Genomic DNA, 20,092 nt, shown 5'->3' on the forward strand with positions numbered 1-20,092 from the left:
GGTGACCCTGCTTCGGCAGGGGGGTTGGACTAGATGACCCACAGAGGTCCCTTCCAACCCCTACTATTCTGTGATTCTGTGATTCTGTGATTCTGTGTCACTTTAGTATCAGAACAGGAAAGTAAAACACCTTTATTAGAAACTTCTGTGTGAATAATTTCAGCATGGTACCCAAACTTTGCTAGATTTCAGATAACAGCATTAAAAGTAGGCTATGGGAATACTGACACCACGGGAGAGGTTTTGGAGACCTATAACCCGACAGAAGCACATGCAGAAGCTCCTATTTGGGTGGAAAGAGTTCTGTAAAAATCTAGATTTAGTCAAGTTTAACAGATGTCATAGCAATTGCCTTCAAGCTCTGTGCTGCTGTGCTTGTTTTGGTAAGTTGGAGTATTTGCCTTTGCTTGTCAACACTTCCCAAGCAGTCTTCTGCAAACTAGTAGTGCAAAGGACCAAGTCCACAAGGGAGGCTTAGAGCAGGGACTGGTGAAAGCTCAGCCTGCCATGGAAAGGTCTGGCAAATTTAACACAGAGCAGTGTCTAGTAAGATTACAGTCGAAGAGATACAAGTCACTGTTGAAAATGGGTTGAAAGCTGGGGAGTGGATTGGGAGCAAGACTTGCTTTGCGTCCTCCTCATGGGTGAGCAAGTGGAGTTGTGCAGCCAGACTGACTGGGTGAGTTTGCTTTTAGACTTCCCTTTGGATGGAGAGATAAGGCATGACTGGGGACTAAACATCTTTAAGTGCTGATTAAAACTCTGTCTGTGAGACTGATGATGTCTTATAAGCTGTGAGCAACACAGATGGGCCTTGATACCAGACCATTCACAACTACTTTTGACTACGAGCATACGGCATCTGTTCATGCAGCAGCAATAGGCACTTTGTGTTTTAGTTCATGTATTGGATGCAGTTCTAATAAATGGATGAAAATTATCATTGACAATATCGTAACTTTTGTGCTTTAAGTGAAATGAGCAGTAAAATTGATAGTGCAAGTTTAATATTAACTTTTTGTGTTCAAAAGCTGGGACTAGTTGTTCTCAAAGACCTAAATACAGATTTTAAGTATTAATAGTGTTATCGTGGAAGACCATATAACCATACATTTGGTGGTCTTGATTTTGGACTTCTGAACAGTATGTTGATATCTAATGAAATTTGGATCTCTATTGAATGCCTGATGTGTTCCAGTGCAATGGTAGGTTCTGCAGCCACTTCAGCATCTATACTGGAGCTAATCCTCTCAGGCTGCCTCCACCCACTGGCACGTGTCCTGTGGTAACATGCAAATGAAGTGTCTACCAGTTTATGTTTGGTATTGAACTGAATAGCCAATGCCTTTTCTGAATATAAAGGATTAGTATTTTGTTCAAGTTGCAGTGGAGTTGAGGAAAAAATGAATCTGAAGTCACCTTTAGTGGAGAACATGGCAGTGAAGTCACATTCTCAGAGACAGTGTAAAGCCAAAAAAGGGATTTTATCTTGTTCTGACTTCATTGTGTTTATTAATTTCTTGCATTGGTTTAATAATTGGTTTTGGCTGTTGGATTAAAATAGTAGAGTTAAAGTTAGGTGGTACATACTAAGGAAGCGTTGTTTCTAGCTGAACTTTAGAACAGTACATCTCAAGTTAATATCCCTCTTAAAACAAGTTGGTAATTGGAACAGGATTTGTAATGGAAAGCCCAATATTGAATGAATGTAACAGTTTCTAAGAAAACGCGGTGATGGATAGGAAGCACAAGTTTTATTTCCCTGTTTCTGCGGCAAAGTAGGAGGCTACAGAGTAGGAACTGCTTCTGGAGTACAGGCTAAGCCCTTTCAGTGAAAGTTAGTATTTGAAGACTCAGTCATGAGATGTGCTAGTTCTGGTAAGTCATAAAAAGAGGATGTTACAGATCTCTCATCTTGTTTTCTCACTTTGAGTTCAAGTGAGAAACGTACTTGCGTTCTTTCCTTTTCAGGCAGTGTTACTTAAATATTTACCTCCTAGACTAAATAGTTCATGAGCTTTTAGCAGTGTTTGAAATGTAGAGCTTAACGCTTGGAGTGGGTGCAAAGTTTGGCTGCAAATTGGCGTTGCCTTCTGGCACGCAGGCTGCTGCTGAGGCTGCAGAGGGAGGCCTCCTACCCGAGTGGTTTATGACACATTACTGCTGCTTTATAAACTCAGCAGTGGTGTGTGCTGCTCATCACTCTGTATTCTGAAAGGCTTTTATAAGCAAAGATGTGCTATCTTCGAAAATGATGGTGACTTTAGTAGTCCCACTTAGCAGTTCTTCGTTAACGAGCCTCATCAGTGAGTGGTGAAATTCTCTGGAAATAGGATCAGTATTGTCAACTGTTACATGGAGGAGGCAAAGGTACAGAAGTGAGACAGGTTACTTGAGAACTAAAATACACCTCCTGCCCCTTTTTCAATCATTAGATATCGTAAGTCCATTTGAAGACTTCACTAGATAAAATCTTTAGCCATTCTGAAATCATAGCGAGCTTTTTGGCACCAAGATGTGCGTTAAGGATGTCACAACCACAGTCCCAGTAGGCTTCCAGCACAGCACAGCAAGTGGAATCTGTGTGTATATGAACAATTTTACCTACTATTTACGATTTTAACCCAGCGTTTCTGAACAGGCTTGTCTTGCTAGCAATAAACATCATTCTGCTAAACAGTTCTGAAAAATTCAATCCCACATACGCATTTTTAGATACACTTTTCAAGCATTTTGCAGTACAGTGGATAAACCATTATGTCTTACTAACTGCACAACTGCACAGACACATTTACTTCAGAATTAAAGCAATCCTTATTGCCCTCAGTATTACAGATTCATCTTGCAAGTTGCTTGTTGAATCTTGTAACGCCGATTAAAAAAGGTGACACCAAGAGGCTGCATCTCAAGGGTTTGCTATCCCAAGGCACCCACCCGTGGCTGCGGAGCTTGGCCGTGCCCTGCTGCCCCTGCCACTGCCAACACCTGGGCACCCCCACCCGGTGCAAATTCCTAACAGACATTAAAAAAGTAGTGAGGAGACAGACTCCCTACAAGAGATACTTTAGTATACTAGATATGTTATCTGAGTGTTTGCAGGAGGTTTTGTAGTATGCTGTGATACTGGAAAAGGTGAGGAAGGCAGTGACTGGAAGAATAACAAAGGCTAAATTGGCCTATATGGCCCGAGTTGAAATTTTAGCTTAAAACTTACAGAAATGCTGCAGAATTGAGTATCCTATTTCACAGATAAATTATGCCAAATTTCACAGCCAAATCATGCAATCCTGGAAGTTGGAGTTACGATTTTAAAAATAAAAAAATAAAAAAATGTAAAAATGTTTCTAGAGATTATACTCTTGAAAGTTTTAAGAAATATTGTTCTGAAGTGCCAGTGCTGCCACATATCTTCAAACTCTCAAATCTGCTGTATGCTTCCCATGAAACATTCAGCTTATTTCCTCTCCTCAGGGCTTGAGTTTGTTCAGACTACTGTTTGTTTTATCATGTTGTGACAAATGTTGGGTGGAATGAAATATGGAGCCTGTGTGTGTTATATTTGTGCATATTTTAATTGGATTTAAAAAAAAAAGAAAATCGCCTGAGAGCCCTGCTCCTAAGATTCTAGGGCAGAAGGACAATGTGGATTTGTAAATTAACGTATAACCCATCCTGAAAGCAGTTCAACGAGTGACAACACTTGTAGGTTCGTAACTTCAGTGTTAAATCAGTGGTAGTTTGCTCAGAAGTTAAGAGTTAACAAAGGGAAACCAGTTTTATGACATACAATTTCCACTGGTAGAAATGTAAAGATCAAGGAGAAAGACTGTCTGAAGTAAGTAGTCCAACTTTGCTTTTACTTTGGATGAGTGAATTGATATATTGCAGTTTTTAAAGGATGTCATATGTCCTCAAAGCCTAAGTATTGCAGTGGGCTGCTGATTTCCATGGGGATGCTTAGAAACACACAAGGAGTCTGCGGTCTCTGGAGGTGCAGATTGTAAAGAGATACATTTGAGGTTTTGGAGACTTGGACCAGCATAAGGTGTGTTGTGGTAACAGGGGAAGGAAAAGAGATTTTTTTTTTTTTTTTTTTTTTTTTTTTTACCTCTTGCATGATCTCTGATGCTTTGAGGTTTGGCTTGGTTTTTTCTGGACTCCTTCTTGATGTCGTTGGCATATATGATTAAAAAAATCTTGTCTGAAGACACGAAAGTAATGATCATCTGCTAGAAAAGCCATATGCATATGCCCTTTCACGTTGAGAAGTTGAATTTGACTAATGTCATTTGTATAAGAATTGATGGCTTAAGTAAACGCATTTTTCGGACTTCTTTGCGTCAAAGTCGTTGAAATATAATGCTTTTGGACAATTAAAATGATTAATGGCCTTTATTATTCTAGGCTTTACTGCTCATTGCTCTTTTTTTCTGAATTATTATGTTTTGTTTTTCCATTTTGCCTTTTTGTCTGTTGCACTGGAGCATGGCAAACAGTGGATTTGTCCCTACTGTCCGTTTAACTCCTGAGGTAACTCTCACCGCCTGCTGAAGGTCCATGTCTTTGAATTCAAACTTGCTGTCAAGAGTTCTACTGCTGGTGTTTTCCAAGGTGGCATAAAAAAAGTCAGCCTCTCTGTTCTGATATCTTAGAAGGGCACGTAAAATAGAGCACAAAAATGCCCATGCATCTGAATCCAAGAGCAAATGTGCTGCAAAAAGCCCTAGTAAAAACTATTCCAGGGCGAGGTGAAAAGGACTGGCTGCCAGAACACACCTTCATCATCACGTATGTCGATGAGCCTTGACTGTCTTATGATTTGCATCACATAGTTCATGCAGCCTCTGTTTATGCTGCCTGGATGTGCAGTAGCAATGAGGAAAAGAACAAAATGCAAGATGAGGTGACAGTCAGAGTCAGAAACACTGTCTGTAACAGGACAGGCTTTGCATGTGTGCTGCTGAAAACAGTTTTTCAGTCTTGGACAGTTCTAGACTGTGCTGCCCTGGGTAAGTTTAAACTCCATTGCTTCTGTCCTGACCGGCTTGCAATGTCTTTGGCACTTTTCAGAAATCAGTGACAGAATCCGGCTTCCTTTTCACCGGTTCATGCTGTTTCCTTTCCAGTGTTTACTAAATGCTTCCATTTGGCTAAGAAGCTTTGTGTGTGTTTAGTCTTACTTCTGTCCTGCAAGTTTTTGACAGCCTGAAATACATTGATAGAGATGTTTGGAGCTCTTGTCAGCATGCTTTTGAAAAAAAGATTGTAACTAGCTATATAGGCAGCAGGAAAAAGATATTGCTTTTTTGCAGCAATGTTGAAATGAGAGGTAAGCACAATCTTCTAGCAGTATTTCATTGGACAGTCTGTAGCATCTCTTTTATTATTTTATTATTTATGATTTATTGTGATAGAAAAACTGAAGAGGAAAACACTTCTATAAAATAAACCTAATGTTTCAGTCAGTATAGCCCTCTGTGATAAAAAGAAAATGGAACACATTATTTGAATAGTCATGACTCAGAAAGAGACCAGGTGGATTTAATAGGGCCATAAGGCTGTTGAGTACAAAGACATCTATGACTAAAAAAAATTCCTTGGGCTACAAAGAGCTGGAGGCAGAGACAGTGTTCAAGGGAAGTATCTGTTACATGCTTACCTTATTCTAATTTTCTTTCCAGCAGGATCAAAATAAAACATGTAGGAAATAGCATACTGGGTTAGACAACTCGAATCTTCTTCCTAGGACTGTTGTAAGACTTTGTCACTAGTAGGTGGAAAAAAATATCCATACTCTTGCTTCTTCAAAAGCAGGTCAGAGACCTGACATGAATTGCAACTGTGTAGACGTGTGATTCTTTGCAGGTGTGGTGAAATCCATGCTACCTTCACTGCTGCTGTAAATTATGATGTATTGTAGGAAAATTGCTTTCTTCAGTCATATCTACCTGCTACCATAGTGCAGTTTGCTTTCTTTGGGACTGCGGCTTCTGACTTCAAAATAGAAAACTGTTGAACGTATGAAGGAAACTCTAGACAATCACAAGTCATTCTAAAGATGCATTTGGCAGGCCTTTAATTTGCTTAAGCAGAGGATCAAATACAGTTATTACTTCTGTAGCCTTTACAATATTGACCTCTGGTCCTTCTACTTGTCGTTGCTTTAGAACCTCTGTCAAGTTATATTTACTTGCTATGACTTTCTCAGCGTGCTGCTTAAATTGCAGAGGTGAACTGATTTCTGAAGACCAGTTGTTATGCTATGCCTGAAGTTTTGCTGTGGCATTAGGGAAATCGGCAGTCTTTGAATTTATGTGGCATATTAGGAAGATAATGACCTGAGAAAAGCACCGAGGAAGAACCTTGCCTCAGACGAGCTCAGGTGAGTGTGAGGCCTGGGAATTCTTGCTACTTACTGAATGTTTGGCAGCACCAGTCCCATATCCTAAATTAAAATTTGCCTCTTTCCTTTGCCTTGCAACATGCTTCCTTAAAGTGGTATGTGGGCATCAAATATGGCATGACAAGAGCTTCTCTGCTGAAACAGGTGTTTTCTGGCTTGAGGACTAGATGGTGTCTCCTCTAACACAGGACTTCCGCTTAAAACATTTTTGTGAAACGTTTCCTACTGTGACAGACCCTTCTTGAGGTGGTTTTCAGAGAATGAACCCTGGATGACAGGCCTACTTTCTTTCATGTTTATTAGTTTTGGGTGTTTAACTTGGTGTATGTTAGGGATCACGGAAGTTGGCTACTACTTTTGCTGGTTTTCTTTACTAGTGAATCTGCCTGCAGATATTTATTACAGAGTTTGATTAAGATATGCTGTCTAAGCAAAAAAAGGCAATATCTTCAGGAGCTATTTCTACAGCTATTTTGGATATATATTTGTTGGATATATAAGTTTGTAGGGAGTCGCATAGTAAGACCTAGTACTTTACTATTAAGTTGCTACTCTTAAAGGTAAACAATGAAGGTGTGGTAAAAACTGGTGTAGTCAGTTGGAAAGGCATTTGTGTAGTGAATTTTTCATAGAAGCGCTGAAATCATGGGATGATTAACACAGCTTACAGGTTTACAAAACACTGTCCTCGCAGAGGTACAAGAATTATAAAACTATGGAATTGTTGAAGTGGGAAGGGAGCTCTGGATCATCTGGTTCAACATCAGTGCTCAAAGCAGGGTCAGTTAAAACAGAATGCTCACGGTCACATCCATTTAGGTTTTGCATATCTCCGAGGATAGCGACTCCACAGCCTCTGTGTGCAACCTGTTCCAGTGTTTGACCATCATCACAGTAAAATAAATACATAAATAAATCTTATGATTAAATGTAATTTCTTACATTTTGATTTGTTCCCATTGCCTCTTGTCCTGTCACTGGTGCCACTGAAATGAGCCTGGCTCCCTCTTCTTCACAGCCTTCCTTTAGGTATCTGTATACATTGGCAAGATCTCTCCGAGCCTTCTCTTCTCCAGGCAGAACAGTCCTAGCTCTCTCAGCCTTGCATCTTAGGAGAGATGCTCCAGTCCCTTCAACTTCAGGGCCCTTCTCTGGAATCTCTTCAGTAAGTCCCTATCTGTCCTGTACTGGGGACCCAGAACTGGGCCCAGCACTCCAGATATGTCTTGCCAGTGCGAAGCAGAGGTGAGGAAGGATCGTCTCCCTCAGTCTGCTGGCTACATTCCTCCTAATGCAGCCCGTGGTGCTGTTGGCCTTCTTTGCCACAAGGGCCCATAGCTGGTTCATGTTCAACTTGGTGTCCACCTTGGTTGCAAGGTCTTTCCCTGTCGGGACAATTTCCAGCTGGTCAGTCCTCAGCATGTACTGGTGCATGGAGCTATTCCTCCCCAGATACAGGACTTGACATTTCCTTCTGATGAACTAACTTCTGGAGGTTCTTGTCAGCCCATTTTTCTCAGTTTGATGAGGTCCCTCTGAACAGCAGCAACCTCTGTGTATATCAACCATTCCTCCATGTTTTGTATCACCTGGGAACTTGCTGAGGGTGCGCTGTCTCCTGTTATTAAATCCAAGTTGTCTGGAGAATACTTAGGTACTCTTATATGTTAGCTCTTGCACGTGTACGTGAGTCTGCAGTAGCCAAATCTAGCCTATTAGAAGCAAATGGGTTGGTTTTGCACTAAAAGAATAGATGTGGTGTCTGCTAGTCTATTTAAAACACATGGAAAATTTACTAGAAAGTATCTCCTGCATCCTCCTCCCCTGAAAGGAGAGTTTCAAAGTAGACAGCAAGAAGGCTTGTTTTGGGCCTGTAGACAGTAAGAGAAAACTAATGGTATCATAAAATGTTAAAACTAGAATTGCAGGAAGAACTGGTATCCAACCAAAGCAATAAACACTATGGATTCCTTTTTCTTGATCTCTAGTTTTAACTGCTCACAAGGAGTTAAAAAGTTTTAAAGTTCAAGTAGATTGAAGTGGCAGATACCTAGACTTATATCTGGAATTTTACAGTTTCTACAGAAGCGTGCAATTGTAAATAATATGTTGCTATTGGATGTACTGCCAGTTGGCACCCTATGGTGGGCAAAATATTTCTGTTGCGTTCTTGGAGGCTTGCTTGTGTGTGGTATAAATACAAATATTATTGCTGTTAATGGGGGAGGTATGTAGCTGCAGGAAGGATTCACTTTGTGAAAGCAGCCTATGCCACAGATGACCAGTTAGCAACTCTGCTGTTGTGTGGTATCACTGACTTCCTTTTCCCCCCATTTTTTTTTTTTTTTCAGGAAAACCTGTTTATTTGCTTTGAGGAAATAATTTTTTCCAGTCTGTCTTTTTTGTTTTGATTATTTTTCTTTCTGTTAATCTGCTAAGGAGTGCTGATAGTCCTTGGAAGTTTGTTTTCTGACTCTGCAGCTGCAAGGCTTGGTGCATAAGGAGTTGCTAGTAGTGACAATACCATTCAGATACCTTGCTTGTCATTAATGATTTGATTATCAGCTATTGCAGGTGTTTCAAGTTCTCTGGCATAAGGAGCTGCTAGTAGGGACAATACCATTCAGATACCTTGCTTGTCATTAATGATTTGATTATCAGCTATTGCAGGTGTTCAAGTTCTCTGGCTCATCCTGGAAAAGAGCATTTTACATTTATCCTTCTCTTTTCATATCTGCCTTTCTTTTACCATAAACCTGGTTGCCTTAGCTGGAGAGCTATTTTGGGGCAGTCATTTCTACAGAGACCACAGTCCATCACACCTACTCATGTCACAGCTTGAGAGCAATTGAAGTGATATTCTAGAGGCACTGATTCTTGGGTTTGCTTAACTTCTTAAAGGAATGTAAAAAGCAGTAAGTGAACTGCTGAAAATATTCCTTTTTTTTTTTTTTTTTCCTCTTCACCCCACCCAACTACTAGCCTTAGCCATTTATTTTTTGCTTCTTTCTGGCCTTTTTAATATCCTTTCACTCCACAATCATCTCTTAAATCTGAGCATGCTAACTTAAGCAACTTTATGTGGAGAATGATTCTCTAGGGCTGGCTGATGGATTAAGTTGGCAGTACCTTGGTTGTGAAGCAACCTACGTTTGCACATTCTCCAGTCGTTTCCTATTAAAACTTAAATCCTTGCTCTGTTGTGGCACCTTTAAAAAGCAGACCTCCTCCTTACATCTAAACGCTATGAAAACCAGGCATACTGTAACCCAGAACCCCAAGGAATGCTTGATTGAAATAACAGATCAGAAAAGTCTCTTGCTAACATTCCTATGATTATGGGTTTACTCAAGTGACAGAAACATGGTGTCAGCTAGCTTTCTGCGTGCAGCCTTATTTTGGTTCAAAAACCGATATAGCTGTTAAAGGCTTCACTAGTGCAGTGTTTGTGGGGATAGATAACTTCTTAAAATGTAACAGTATTTCCTCTCTCTAGAATTATCTCATGTATTGCTGATTGGGTGGTTGGTCTGGCTCCTGCTGGAGAGCAGAATGTATTCCCTGTTAGTAGTTATTAGACTGAGTAAAGTGAGTGAAGGGAAAGAGAAATGACTCATTCTTAGATCCTCACATGTTAAACAAAAAGATAAACTTGTTTAGCCCCCCTCTGCTTTTCTGTGGTATCTATCTCAGTTAATTTTTTCTTTGTATTTGGATTTCTTCTGTTGGTAACATCTACTTAGTTTGACATCCTGCATACACGTCTGAGGGCATTGATGTAGGATATGCAGGAAAAGGTCTTAAAGAAAACAAAAGAAGAAACATCCATTGGTTCTGATTTACAGTTAAGAAATGAAAGGTGAAGAACAGTAACTGGAGAAGGTAGTTTTAAAATGGTACATTCTATCAAGCAACAAGCATGGTACAGGAGGAAAAAGCAGATGCCTCGCTTTCATTTTCATGCAACAAAGTGACTTGCATACGTGATGTGAACACATAAAACAGAAATCTGAGCTCATTTAACACATTTTGAATTTAACCCTTCATGCTGAGGAGGGTCAGTGTCCGTTTGTCCTGATCTCTTAGAGGTATTTGGATGAGAAAACTGATCATTAAAGTTCTCCTAACATTATTAATCACCAACTTTTCATTTACAATGGAGCTTAGCAAATATGTAATGAGAGCCCCTGTGACACAGGAGGCCGTTTGCAGTTTTAGTACATGTAAAGATGCACATGCTATAAATTATAATGCAGTTAACTCCTACTCCAGTGTGTACAAAATGAGCATCAGCTGCTTTAAACTTAGTTTAAAGCTTCCTGGAATTGTTCCCAGTTCTGATATGGAAGGTCTTTCTGTTTTGCTGTTGATACTCATGTTGTTCTCTCTCTCTCCCACCCTCTCCACCTCTTTCTCCCTTTGCAGGCAAAGGCAGCTCAAGCATCTCATCCGACGTGAGTTCAAGTACAGATCACACACCCACCAAAGCCCAGAAGAATGCAGCTACCAGTGAAGGTAGGCAGATGGTACTCATTACCCAGGTCAGGCCCCCCAACATAATCCTAGCAGTTTTCAGAAAAGGAACCCCTCCTCCTCATTCCTTCTGTGTACAGTACCTTCGGTGTACTAGAAATTAAAAAACAATTCTTTTTCCTGTGTACAGTTTCCACTGCTACAGCTGATTTAAGCTTGTGACAAAGGTTTAGAAGATATTTCTGCAGAACAAAAATGTAGAGGGTTTTGAGTAGTCTTGCATGTTCCTTTTTCAGCAAAGGCTTTTATACTGAAGAATTGATGCAATCTGATTTTGAACTTATTTTTGAAGAGTATACTTAGTGGAAGATTTTTGGCATATGTTCTAGGTTAAATCTCAGCTTCTTATTTTATTACTGCGAACACCATGAAAATGTGAGTTATTTGTGCCAAATACTCAAAAATGTGACTATGGACATGAATAGCTGACAAGGATATAATTAGATTGACATACCTCACCTACAGTTACAGGAGTATGTGATCATCTGGGACTAGATTTTTAATGCCTAGGAGAAGGAGATGTCTTATGTGTCAGTATTAATACAATGTTGTACTAACTGGCCTACGAACAGAGAAATGCTGATCTCTTCCTGCTGCTGCCTTATATGTGAATAGGTGTGCTCTCTTCAATCAAAGTACATTGGCCCTAGTTTTTATAAGAGCATCTTCGAAGGCTGAGAGGAAATTGTTAAATCTCTATGTAGCTTAATGATGTAAGCTGAAAGGATTTTTTTTAAATGGTAAATTTATGTGTCTTAACTAGCATTTCTGCCCAACTATGTCATGATAAGTTGGTTGTACTTGGTAATTATCAAATAATAATTCTGATTTCTTACACTTCTGTCATTACAAATAAAGTTACAAGCTCTGATTGCTCTCAGTCTGGCTTTATTTCTTATAGTTAAAAGAAATCGTAGACTTTGAATCATTCTAGTTTGGCAAGTCTGACTATGACTGTAGAGTCTGTACGGTAAAAGCAGTTCATGTAAGTAATAAATGGCCATATAAATAACAAGAGTTCATTGTTAGACACACATAATCCCATACCAAGAATGAAGATCTGCCACCTGTGAATCATGAGAGATACTGGATTATAATCTGCTTTTCAGTCTGGTCAATAAATTTAACAATAAATGAAGAAATGACTAATGAAGTGAAGTTCAATAGTAGACTTCATGTTTCTCTAAGCCTTAGATTCAAAAGTTTTGAGGTACCTGAGAGAGGTGAACTGCCAAGATGTGAAGTAAATTTAGGAAATGTATAAAAGCATTTTAACTTCTCTGTATGACAGCCAGGGAAAAAAAAAAAAAGAAACCACAAAGGAATAGTGGAAAGTCTGAAGTCAGTACTTAACAATCGTTTTAAATTTCTGTTTTACTTCAGTCAGTACAGCGTGTTTTTTTCCTTATTTTCAAATCAGATAATGCAAAATAATCCTTTACTAATCTCTAAGATTTATGTTTGTAATCTAGCCCAGTGCAGAGCCAGTGAATACCAATGTTGACCCTGAAATCTTCACCGCTGGTTTGCAGCTGATTAATTCATTAGTGAGGGAGGCTTAAACGCAGGCCAGCAGATGCTGTAGTAAAGATATGTTTTTACGAGTTCTCGTGCAGATTCAGAAAGAGTTCAGAGCAGTGGAGTTGCGTATTCTATACTTTGAGACAGTTTCAGATGTGAGCCTAGTTTCTGTGCTGTAGAAGAGTGTGATTTGACAAACTCTGACAACAGCAAAGTAGTGTCTTCCTCAGCTTGTGCTACCACCACTTTCTTACCAAGATTTTCTGATGAGGAGTTTCTCTTCTGGATCAGTTTAATATAAATTGCCTTGAAGTGGATTGCTGTATAATCTGGCAGAAATTTTGAATGTCATAACCAGGAAGCATAAGAGTTCCATGAAGGCGAGTGAGAGCAGAGACGTGGAAGTGGTGTTGCAGAAAAGCAGTGAGTGTTGAAACCAGTGCTGTTACTGGACAGCACATTTATCAACTGGTGTGTGTCTGGATTTTTTACTAACGCTGCTGATTTTCCCCATGTAGAGTAGTGTTATGCTGTAGGAGGATTCAGCTGAGCAGAGTCTCATACCTTCTGCAAGACTAATAGAGTTCCTTGCTTACAAGACTGAGTGCTTTTGCACTGTTCAGTTACAGAGTAGTGTCAAGGGACAAGCTAAGAACAGGAGCCTGATTGTGTTAGATGCTGTACAAGCAGTAGCAGTTATGTCTTTTCATTGATGTGTTTACATAACTTTTTATAACTGTTAGTTAAATTTACCTTTATAGCACTTCATTCTCTGGTATTTGTTTGCCGTGATAGAGTAGTACCTGCCCACCCCAGAGACTGTAAATGTGTCTTGCTCTTCACAATGAGACTGGTTTATTGCAGGGACAGATTGATCCAATTCTGCCCTTTGCTTTAGCCCTGTGTTGTAAATTCATTGCACTGTAGGCTGTCTGATGAATGAGCCACGTGTTCTGGGTGCTGAGATGTATGTGTCCTCGGTATGGAGTGGGAAGGACTATGAGACATCGCAGGTGAAGTCTTCTTCACCTTCACTAGCCTGTGAAATGATCTTAATTGAAAAAGTTGCAGACAGCTTCTTTGCATCTCTTGAATTTCTGTCCAGGAGCTGTATTCCTGAGTGCCCAGCTCTGTGAAGAGTGTAGAATTTGCATTTGAGGCTGAAGGCTATTCACGGCTCCTGCTTTCCAGCTTTGCGAACAGACCTAACCCTTTCCAGTTCTGCACAGCATAACTTTACTTCTGTTTCCGTAAGACAGTTGGCAAAACACTTGTTGAAGTTGAGTCAATGAAATGCCTTGAAACTAGAAAGGAAATCTGTGGGACTGACTCATGCGAGCTCTGTGGTACTCTACAGTAGACACGCAGTCATGTAAAGTACTTAGGCAGGTATGGATTCCCAAGGACTGCAAAAAGGTGTCAATCAAGACTCTGGCTTGGAAGAGCAAACCATCTCAGGAAGTACAGCAAATGTTACCTTGCTAATAGTTTGAACAGTCAAATGAACCACACTCTTCATCTTGTGTACTACAGCCATTATCTTTGTGAAGTTTCGGTGCCGTGATGTTTCTTTTATAGGAAGGGTACAAAAATGGGTAACAAGCTGCTTCAAATGGCTAATGTGGTGTTCCAGTCCTTGATATACTGTTAAGGCCACATCAGGTAAATCTCTTGATGGGAATGGGAGATGCAGTTATGGTCAAAATCTGGTACCCTCCCTCATACTGTAGATTCTGAGCATCAGTAGAGCTGTAGAAGGAGAGTTCATGGAGACAAAATGCTTATACTATTAGGCATGCCTGAGTGAACTGCACATACTGTACCAGTGAAGAGCAGACATTGTATCACTAATATTAGCCAAACCAGCTTCACTCAGCAATGCGTTGGAGAGGTGACTACCACCCTGTTTCTGTTGTGTAGAGGAGTGCAGACAGTACTTGGCAGACCACAAAACTTCGAAATTCAAACTTGAGGTACCAGTGATGCACTTCATGGATGTAAAGGTGTGGCTGTACTGGTGCTGAAAATGAAGTCCGGTCGCTCTCGTTGTGGCTTTCACTTTCTGTACTGAAGTGAAGTGCACATGGCAAACAGGAGACGTCTGGTCCTCTCTGTAAATCACAGACTATGCTGTAGGAAATGTCTGTTTGGCTACGGCTTGGCTCAGAAGGAAGCACGGTAGACTGTGGATGTGCATGCACACTCCACGCTGTCTCCTCTTCTGAGGATAAAATTTTCTTTAGCTTTGAATATACGCTGTCTTTTACTTCTTTTCCTGTCTCGGACATTGTCTGCAATTCTTTACCCCATCAATCAATTACAGTTAGAAACTTGAGAACGCATGAGTTTTTGCTACCCCCCATTGCTCTTCTGGCAAGTGAAAGACTAAATGGATTTTTGTGGGCCATTTAAATGCAATTTGCTAGACGCAGTCTCAGCTGGAATATTATTCTGTAAAACTTGATTTAGAAGATTAGACTGAACATTTTTGTATGAGCTTACCTTGATCAGGGAGCTTTCTTCTAACACTTACCTGCAGAGCGTGGAATGTTACATCCAGGCTGAATGCTTCATATTAACTTGACTGTTTTGCAAATGAAAAAATCAATATTGTTTGCACTTCATGTATATGGCTCTTAAGTGGTAATCCAGAGGCAGCTTTAAATTCAGAGCTGGTGTATGAGGTCCATGTATGAGTTCTAACTTATTTCTCAGTTACCATAAAATTAAATTGAGGAATTCAGCCTGAAGCAAAAAACTGTTCTAGCAGAGGGGGTCAGTGCTGAAATACCTCTGAATATATCCTGTTAAATGTTTATATTTTGAATTTTGCAGATATACAGTGAAGTCAGCTGCTGTATTCCGTAGAAGTTAAAATGATACCTGCTTTTAGCAATGTTGACTTTTAGGGACCTTCAAAAAGGAAGTACGTAACTTTGCTTTTTCTTCTGCAGTACCCTGAGAAGTCTAGAGTCTGGCTTCCTCAGATGATGTTCATGTACCTTTAAGTACCTTTAAGACCATATCTGGAAAACGGACAAATTAAGAGAACACTGGTTTTCACCCAGTAGCGCTGCAATGTACGTTTAGTGTGGAGATCAAATGCATTTGTTATGGCAGTGGCTGTTTGTATGCATCTTAACAGAAGAGGTATTTCTTCTGAAGTTTAGGTGTGTGCAAGATAAGTCTGCCATTCTTACAGCTGTATCCTCCTTTCTCTTTTACTTGGGCTTTTTAGTGGTTCTGGTGGATGTGGCAGTGTTAGGTTAACAGCTGGACTTGATGATCTTTAGGGTCTTTTCCAACATAAATGGTTCTGTGATTCTGGGAGAAGGAGACCCTATAGCCTGGCTGTAATAATTATGTTCATTAGGAACGATTCGCTCTCTCAAACTAGGTTTGGGGGCAACCATGTGAACATGTAGCATTTTGCAAGTATGTAATGCTTTAATTACTCATGTAAGAGTGTTACTTCACACTCTGTGCAAGATGATACCTGGCTAAGGTTGATCAGGCTGCGTTGCTCAGCATCCTTTTATGGTGAGTTGCTGCAACTGAAGCCTCTTGAAGTGGATGGTGTATTAGTGCTGGTCTATGCTATGGATTTTCTGCTGTCTATCATCTTCCCCTGGCAAGGGGGATAAGTTCCAGAGAAAAGAATGCTTGTGAAATGAGGAACTAGCCTTCTCTCAGTACTGGTTTTCATTCTGCTGAAGTCCTAGGGGTAAAAAAAAAAATGCAACCATACTCCAATAAACAAAACAACAAAAAGAACCCCCACAGAGCACCAAGCAAAAACCAAACTGACACAGCAAAACAAACCCAACCAATATCAAACAAACTATTCTGAATATAGACGTACAGGTATTCACTCAAGTTTTCTTTCCTTCTAGAAATACCAGCTACTCAAGTAACTGAAACAATTTATTTCCAGTTATACATTTAAAAAGCATAGCTGGATAAGCTCTTCTGAGAGAAGTTAGCCTCTATTCATGTAATAATAGCAAAAATCCTTCATGCATTTGTTGTGCTCTTCTAGTAACTTAAGAAAATAACTTTCAAGTGACTTTCAAAACCACTGGAATTTGACTACTACTACTGCATTGCTTTATTCTGCAAATTGTGAGTGAATTAATGTGTAATTAATATCTAATTGAGGAAAGTAGAAATAGAGTGCATTCAGCCATACCATTCTTACTTTGACACTTAAGTTATTAAAGTCATTTTAGAAGACTACAGTGAATAATGGAACAAGGAGCTACTTTTGAAACATTTTTTTATGAACTGTGGTAAGACATCTTGAGCTTTACCAGTATGTGAAATCTCTCAAAGCAGTCATTTTGCACTCTTATTTTCTGTGTCGAAGAATGATGGACACTTTTGTCTCTGGCTTTCATACTCAGAGGTATAGAAAGTTCGTGATATCTTGGCTCTCCATACAGAAAAAATTCTTTTCCAGAAAAATTTGAGCTCTGTATCGGAAAACGTTTATTACTGCTCTACATGGGAACATATTAAGTGACTTTTCTTGAGCACAGAAAGATTTATGTGGGTTGTGTGCCTTTCATTTCACTTTACTAGTGAGGGAACAAAGTACACGTTTTAGGATATTTTAATGGAGGATGTCATTCTGTTAATTGCTCTTGGCTTCATAATCACATTCTTTCAAAAGGCTGGGTGTCTTTTAAATCCCAGAGTAATTCTTAATTTATTAAATGAATTTAAGAGGAGGGGTCCTTCCGTTGCGCACAGTGATGGACACTACAAAAATTTGGGGAAAATGGAATGGGTCCTTCGCTACAGAATGCTTTTAGTATTTAAAATGATTCAGAGAATCAGTTCAGAATGAGATTCAGGAGAGTGCAATCCTGATCTTACTTCAGAGGGAGATAAAAATCTCAGAAAACCAATTTGCAAATAAGCAACGCTTCCATATATTATGGTTCAAATAATAATGTAGGTAGTGATGTTTAATATACTGGAGTTCCACTGAAGCTTTTGAGTGGTTTCTGTATCCTCTCAGGACATTGAGCTAATTAAGTGTTGTGGCAAAAGATTGTTGCTGAACAGAGATGCTGTTTTTCACCTTGTTTATCTTGATGATTCCTTTGGCAGAAGGAGCTGTTTTGATCCCTTCCTATGTCTGATACCTGTTAAAAAAATCTTTTCCCACTTCTGTTGCTTAATATTTTTCCTTTTATTTTCTATTTAACATTAGAAGCTTACTAAATCAGTATCAGAAATGAAAATATATATATGTTCTTTCTGGATGCGTGCAAGCATATTCTTAATTACCAATTCTTTTGATGGCAGTTTCCTTCCTGCTTATCTCTGTCCTAATGTCTTTGCAGCATCTCTCCCTGGGAGTTTGGGCTCTTGGTTCTACTGTTGAAGCACTGTCTGAGCAGACTTTTTGTGCACCAAACCATACCTGAATTTGATATGAATGCCTGAACTTGCCCCTGCTTACTTAGAAGTGGGCTGAAATTCAGCTGGCTTCAAGTAAACTGTGGCTGTTTTGAGTTGGTAGTGAAACTGGAGACCAGGTAAATTTCCTAGGATTTTGTGTTAACTTTTCAAGCAGTGGAGTTTTCTAGAAAAGTGAAATGTTGCATTACTGAATGTGCCAAAACAGAATCGTTTGAAGCCAAAAAATTGGGGAAGAATAAGGGGGGGGTGGGGTGGGGCATGACAGTTAATAAATCCAAAACTATAAACACTTTGGCAGAATAAGCAGAGCTCACTATTTAAATTCCTTTAACCAACATATCAGAATGCATACGCAAATATAATCACCTCGAGCAGAATGTGGAGGTACAAAGCAGTATAGAGGTTGTTCTTGGGCACTACTTTTGTGCTTAACCACATCTTGTTATGCTTTTGCTATCTAATAGGCAGCGTTCCTGCAAAGCTGTTCTGCTAATGATAACAATACCATTGCAATCAGCATTTAAATCAGAGTTCAAATACAAGGCAGAAGTAGTTGGGACATTGGCAAGGTTAAAGCTGCAAATTGAAACCTTACGGTATTCTGGCTAATTTGTATGGAAATGCTATAGCCAACTCCTTAAAACTTGCCCAAACAATACTATGAACAAATTGGAAAGGTACATAAAACTGGAGTCTTACTTGATCTGCTGCCTGAAATGTGAGACCTACCAGTCCAAATGCACTTACAGTACAGTTAAGGAGAAATGATCCCAATTTAAAAACCTGGCATTAGCTTTTCAAAGTAAGGTCTGATGTTTGGTAGGAGTGATTACAGTTTATTCAATTACCTGTACATCTGATTTTAAGGAGTCCAAGATCCCAAATGTCATTCTTTCTTTAAAATGCTCTACCAAACTACTTAAATACTGTTGTCACAGGGAGGTTCTTGATACTAAACTGTTTTTTTGTCTGTTACTGTCTATGCTAGCTATATGAAGTAGTTTCCTTCTCTGAAAAGTGGAGTCATCTTGAAGTCTCTGATGACTGCCCAACACTTGCTAGTCTAAAAACCATTTTTCTTAATGATAGACTGTCTCCTAAGACTACTTGAAGAATATATGCAATCTGATAATACATAGTTAAATGTTGGGCTTATCCGTTTTCAAGAATTTATGAACTGAAGCTAGCAAGTTCCTTCAGATTATTTCTAGTACTTGATTGAAATAATGAAATAAAACCAGAACAGCAACGTTTTGCCTTAAACTTGACAATCCTTGTTAAGATGCTGTAGTTTAAATTTATTGCACAAAATATCCTGCCTTATTTTCTTGTATCTTATCTTTTTATGTCAGCTTGTCAAATGACTGTGTAATTTTTAAGACTGATACTGCCAGCAGTGCCAAAACTAGCAGCGTGTTTGAGAAATATCCGCTTAGAGCTGCTGTCTCATTCTGTTCTCTTCTGGCTATTGTACCATAGTGTCCGCTACTGTGTTTTTCTCAAGTTACTGAAGTTTGGCGTCTCCTTGTTTCTGCCAGCATTCATCAGATTTCCCTGGAGAAGTATGTACTGAGAGTGGCTGATGAAAATGGCAGTTCAAGAACGGATGATGGCAATTCTTATGTTCTTGCTAATTCTGACTGCTGGATCATCACTGGTTTAGGCAGTTACAGTAGACTAGGCTAGACTTATAAGGAGAAGTTACGAGCCTGAGCATAATCTAGTGATTAGCTGTCCATATATTCCTCTAGCCTTAACCAGCCACACTTAAATATTTAACTTGTGGTGTGGTGCTTGTGACTGCTGCATGTTTAGCCACTGTCCATTCTGATATTTCCTTTAATGTTAAAGGCTAGTTCCCATGTTGAACTGTGGTGATGGATCAGGAGTTTGTATCTCTTGAACCTCAAAGTAAAATTGTTGTTTTAAAGGTTTAAATAAAAGATTTTTTTTTTTTCTGATAAGTGAAAACCAATGCTAATAGCAGCCTATCTGCTATACTGAACTAGGAGATTTCTGCTTGCCTACTCTGGCCTCTTGTGTGTACATAGGCTTGCCAGAAGGCGGACAGGGTTTCGATAGAGATGCATTGTAAAGGCTTGTTTGTAAGATTTGGTGGTCGGTTTAGATCAGCTAGTTTGAGTCATCCTTCAACAAAGTGAAGTACAGGGACTTTTCATAGGGACACAGCCTACCTGTGATGTG

At 39.5% G+C, this 20,092-nt stretch overlaps 1 protein-coding gene across 2 annotated transcripts in view; it reads left to right on the forward strand.

Moving 5' to 3' along the window:
- The window catches only part of FBXL7 (F-box and leucine rich repeat protein 7), a 197,634-nt gene that overhangs the window by 36,638 nt on the left and 140,904 nt on the right, over window positions 1–20,092 (forward strand). For both annotated transcript variants that reach the window (XM_075417117.1, XM_075417116.1), the window contains exon 2: window positions 10,829–10,918. In XM_075417117.1, coding sequence (XP_075273232.1) covers window positions 10,829–10,918 — 90 coding nt within the window. The remainder of the gene's footprint in view (window positions 1–10,828; window positions 10,919–20,092) is intronic.

This window comes from Opisthocomus hoazin, chromosome 3 (genome assembly GCF_030867145.1).
Source record: "Opisthocomus hoazin isolate bOpiHoa1 chromosome 3, bOpiHoa1.hap1, whole genome shotgun sequence".
NCBI classification, from domain to species: domain Eukaryota; kingdom Metazoa; phylum Chordata; class Aves; order Opisthocomiformes; family Opisthocomidae; genus Opisthocomus; species Opisthocomus hoazin.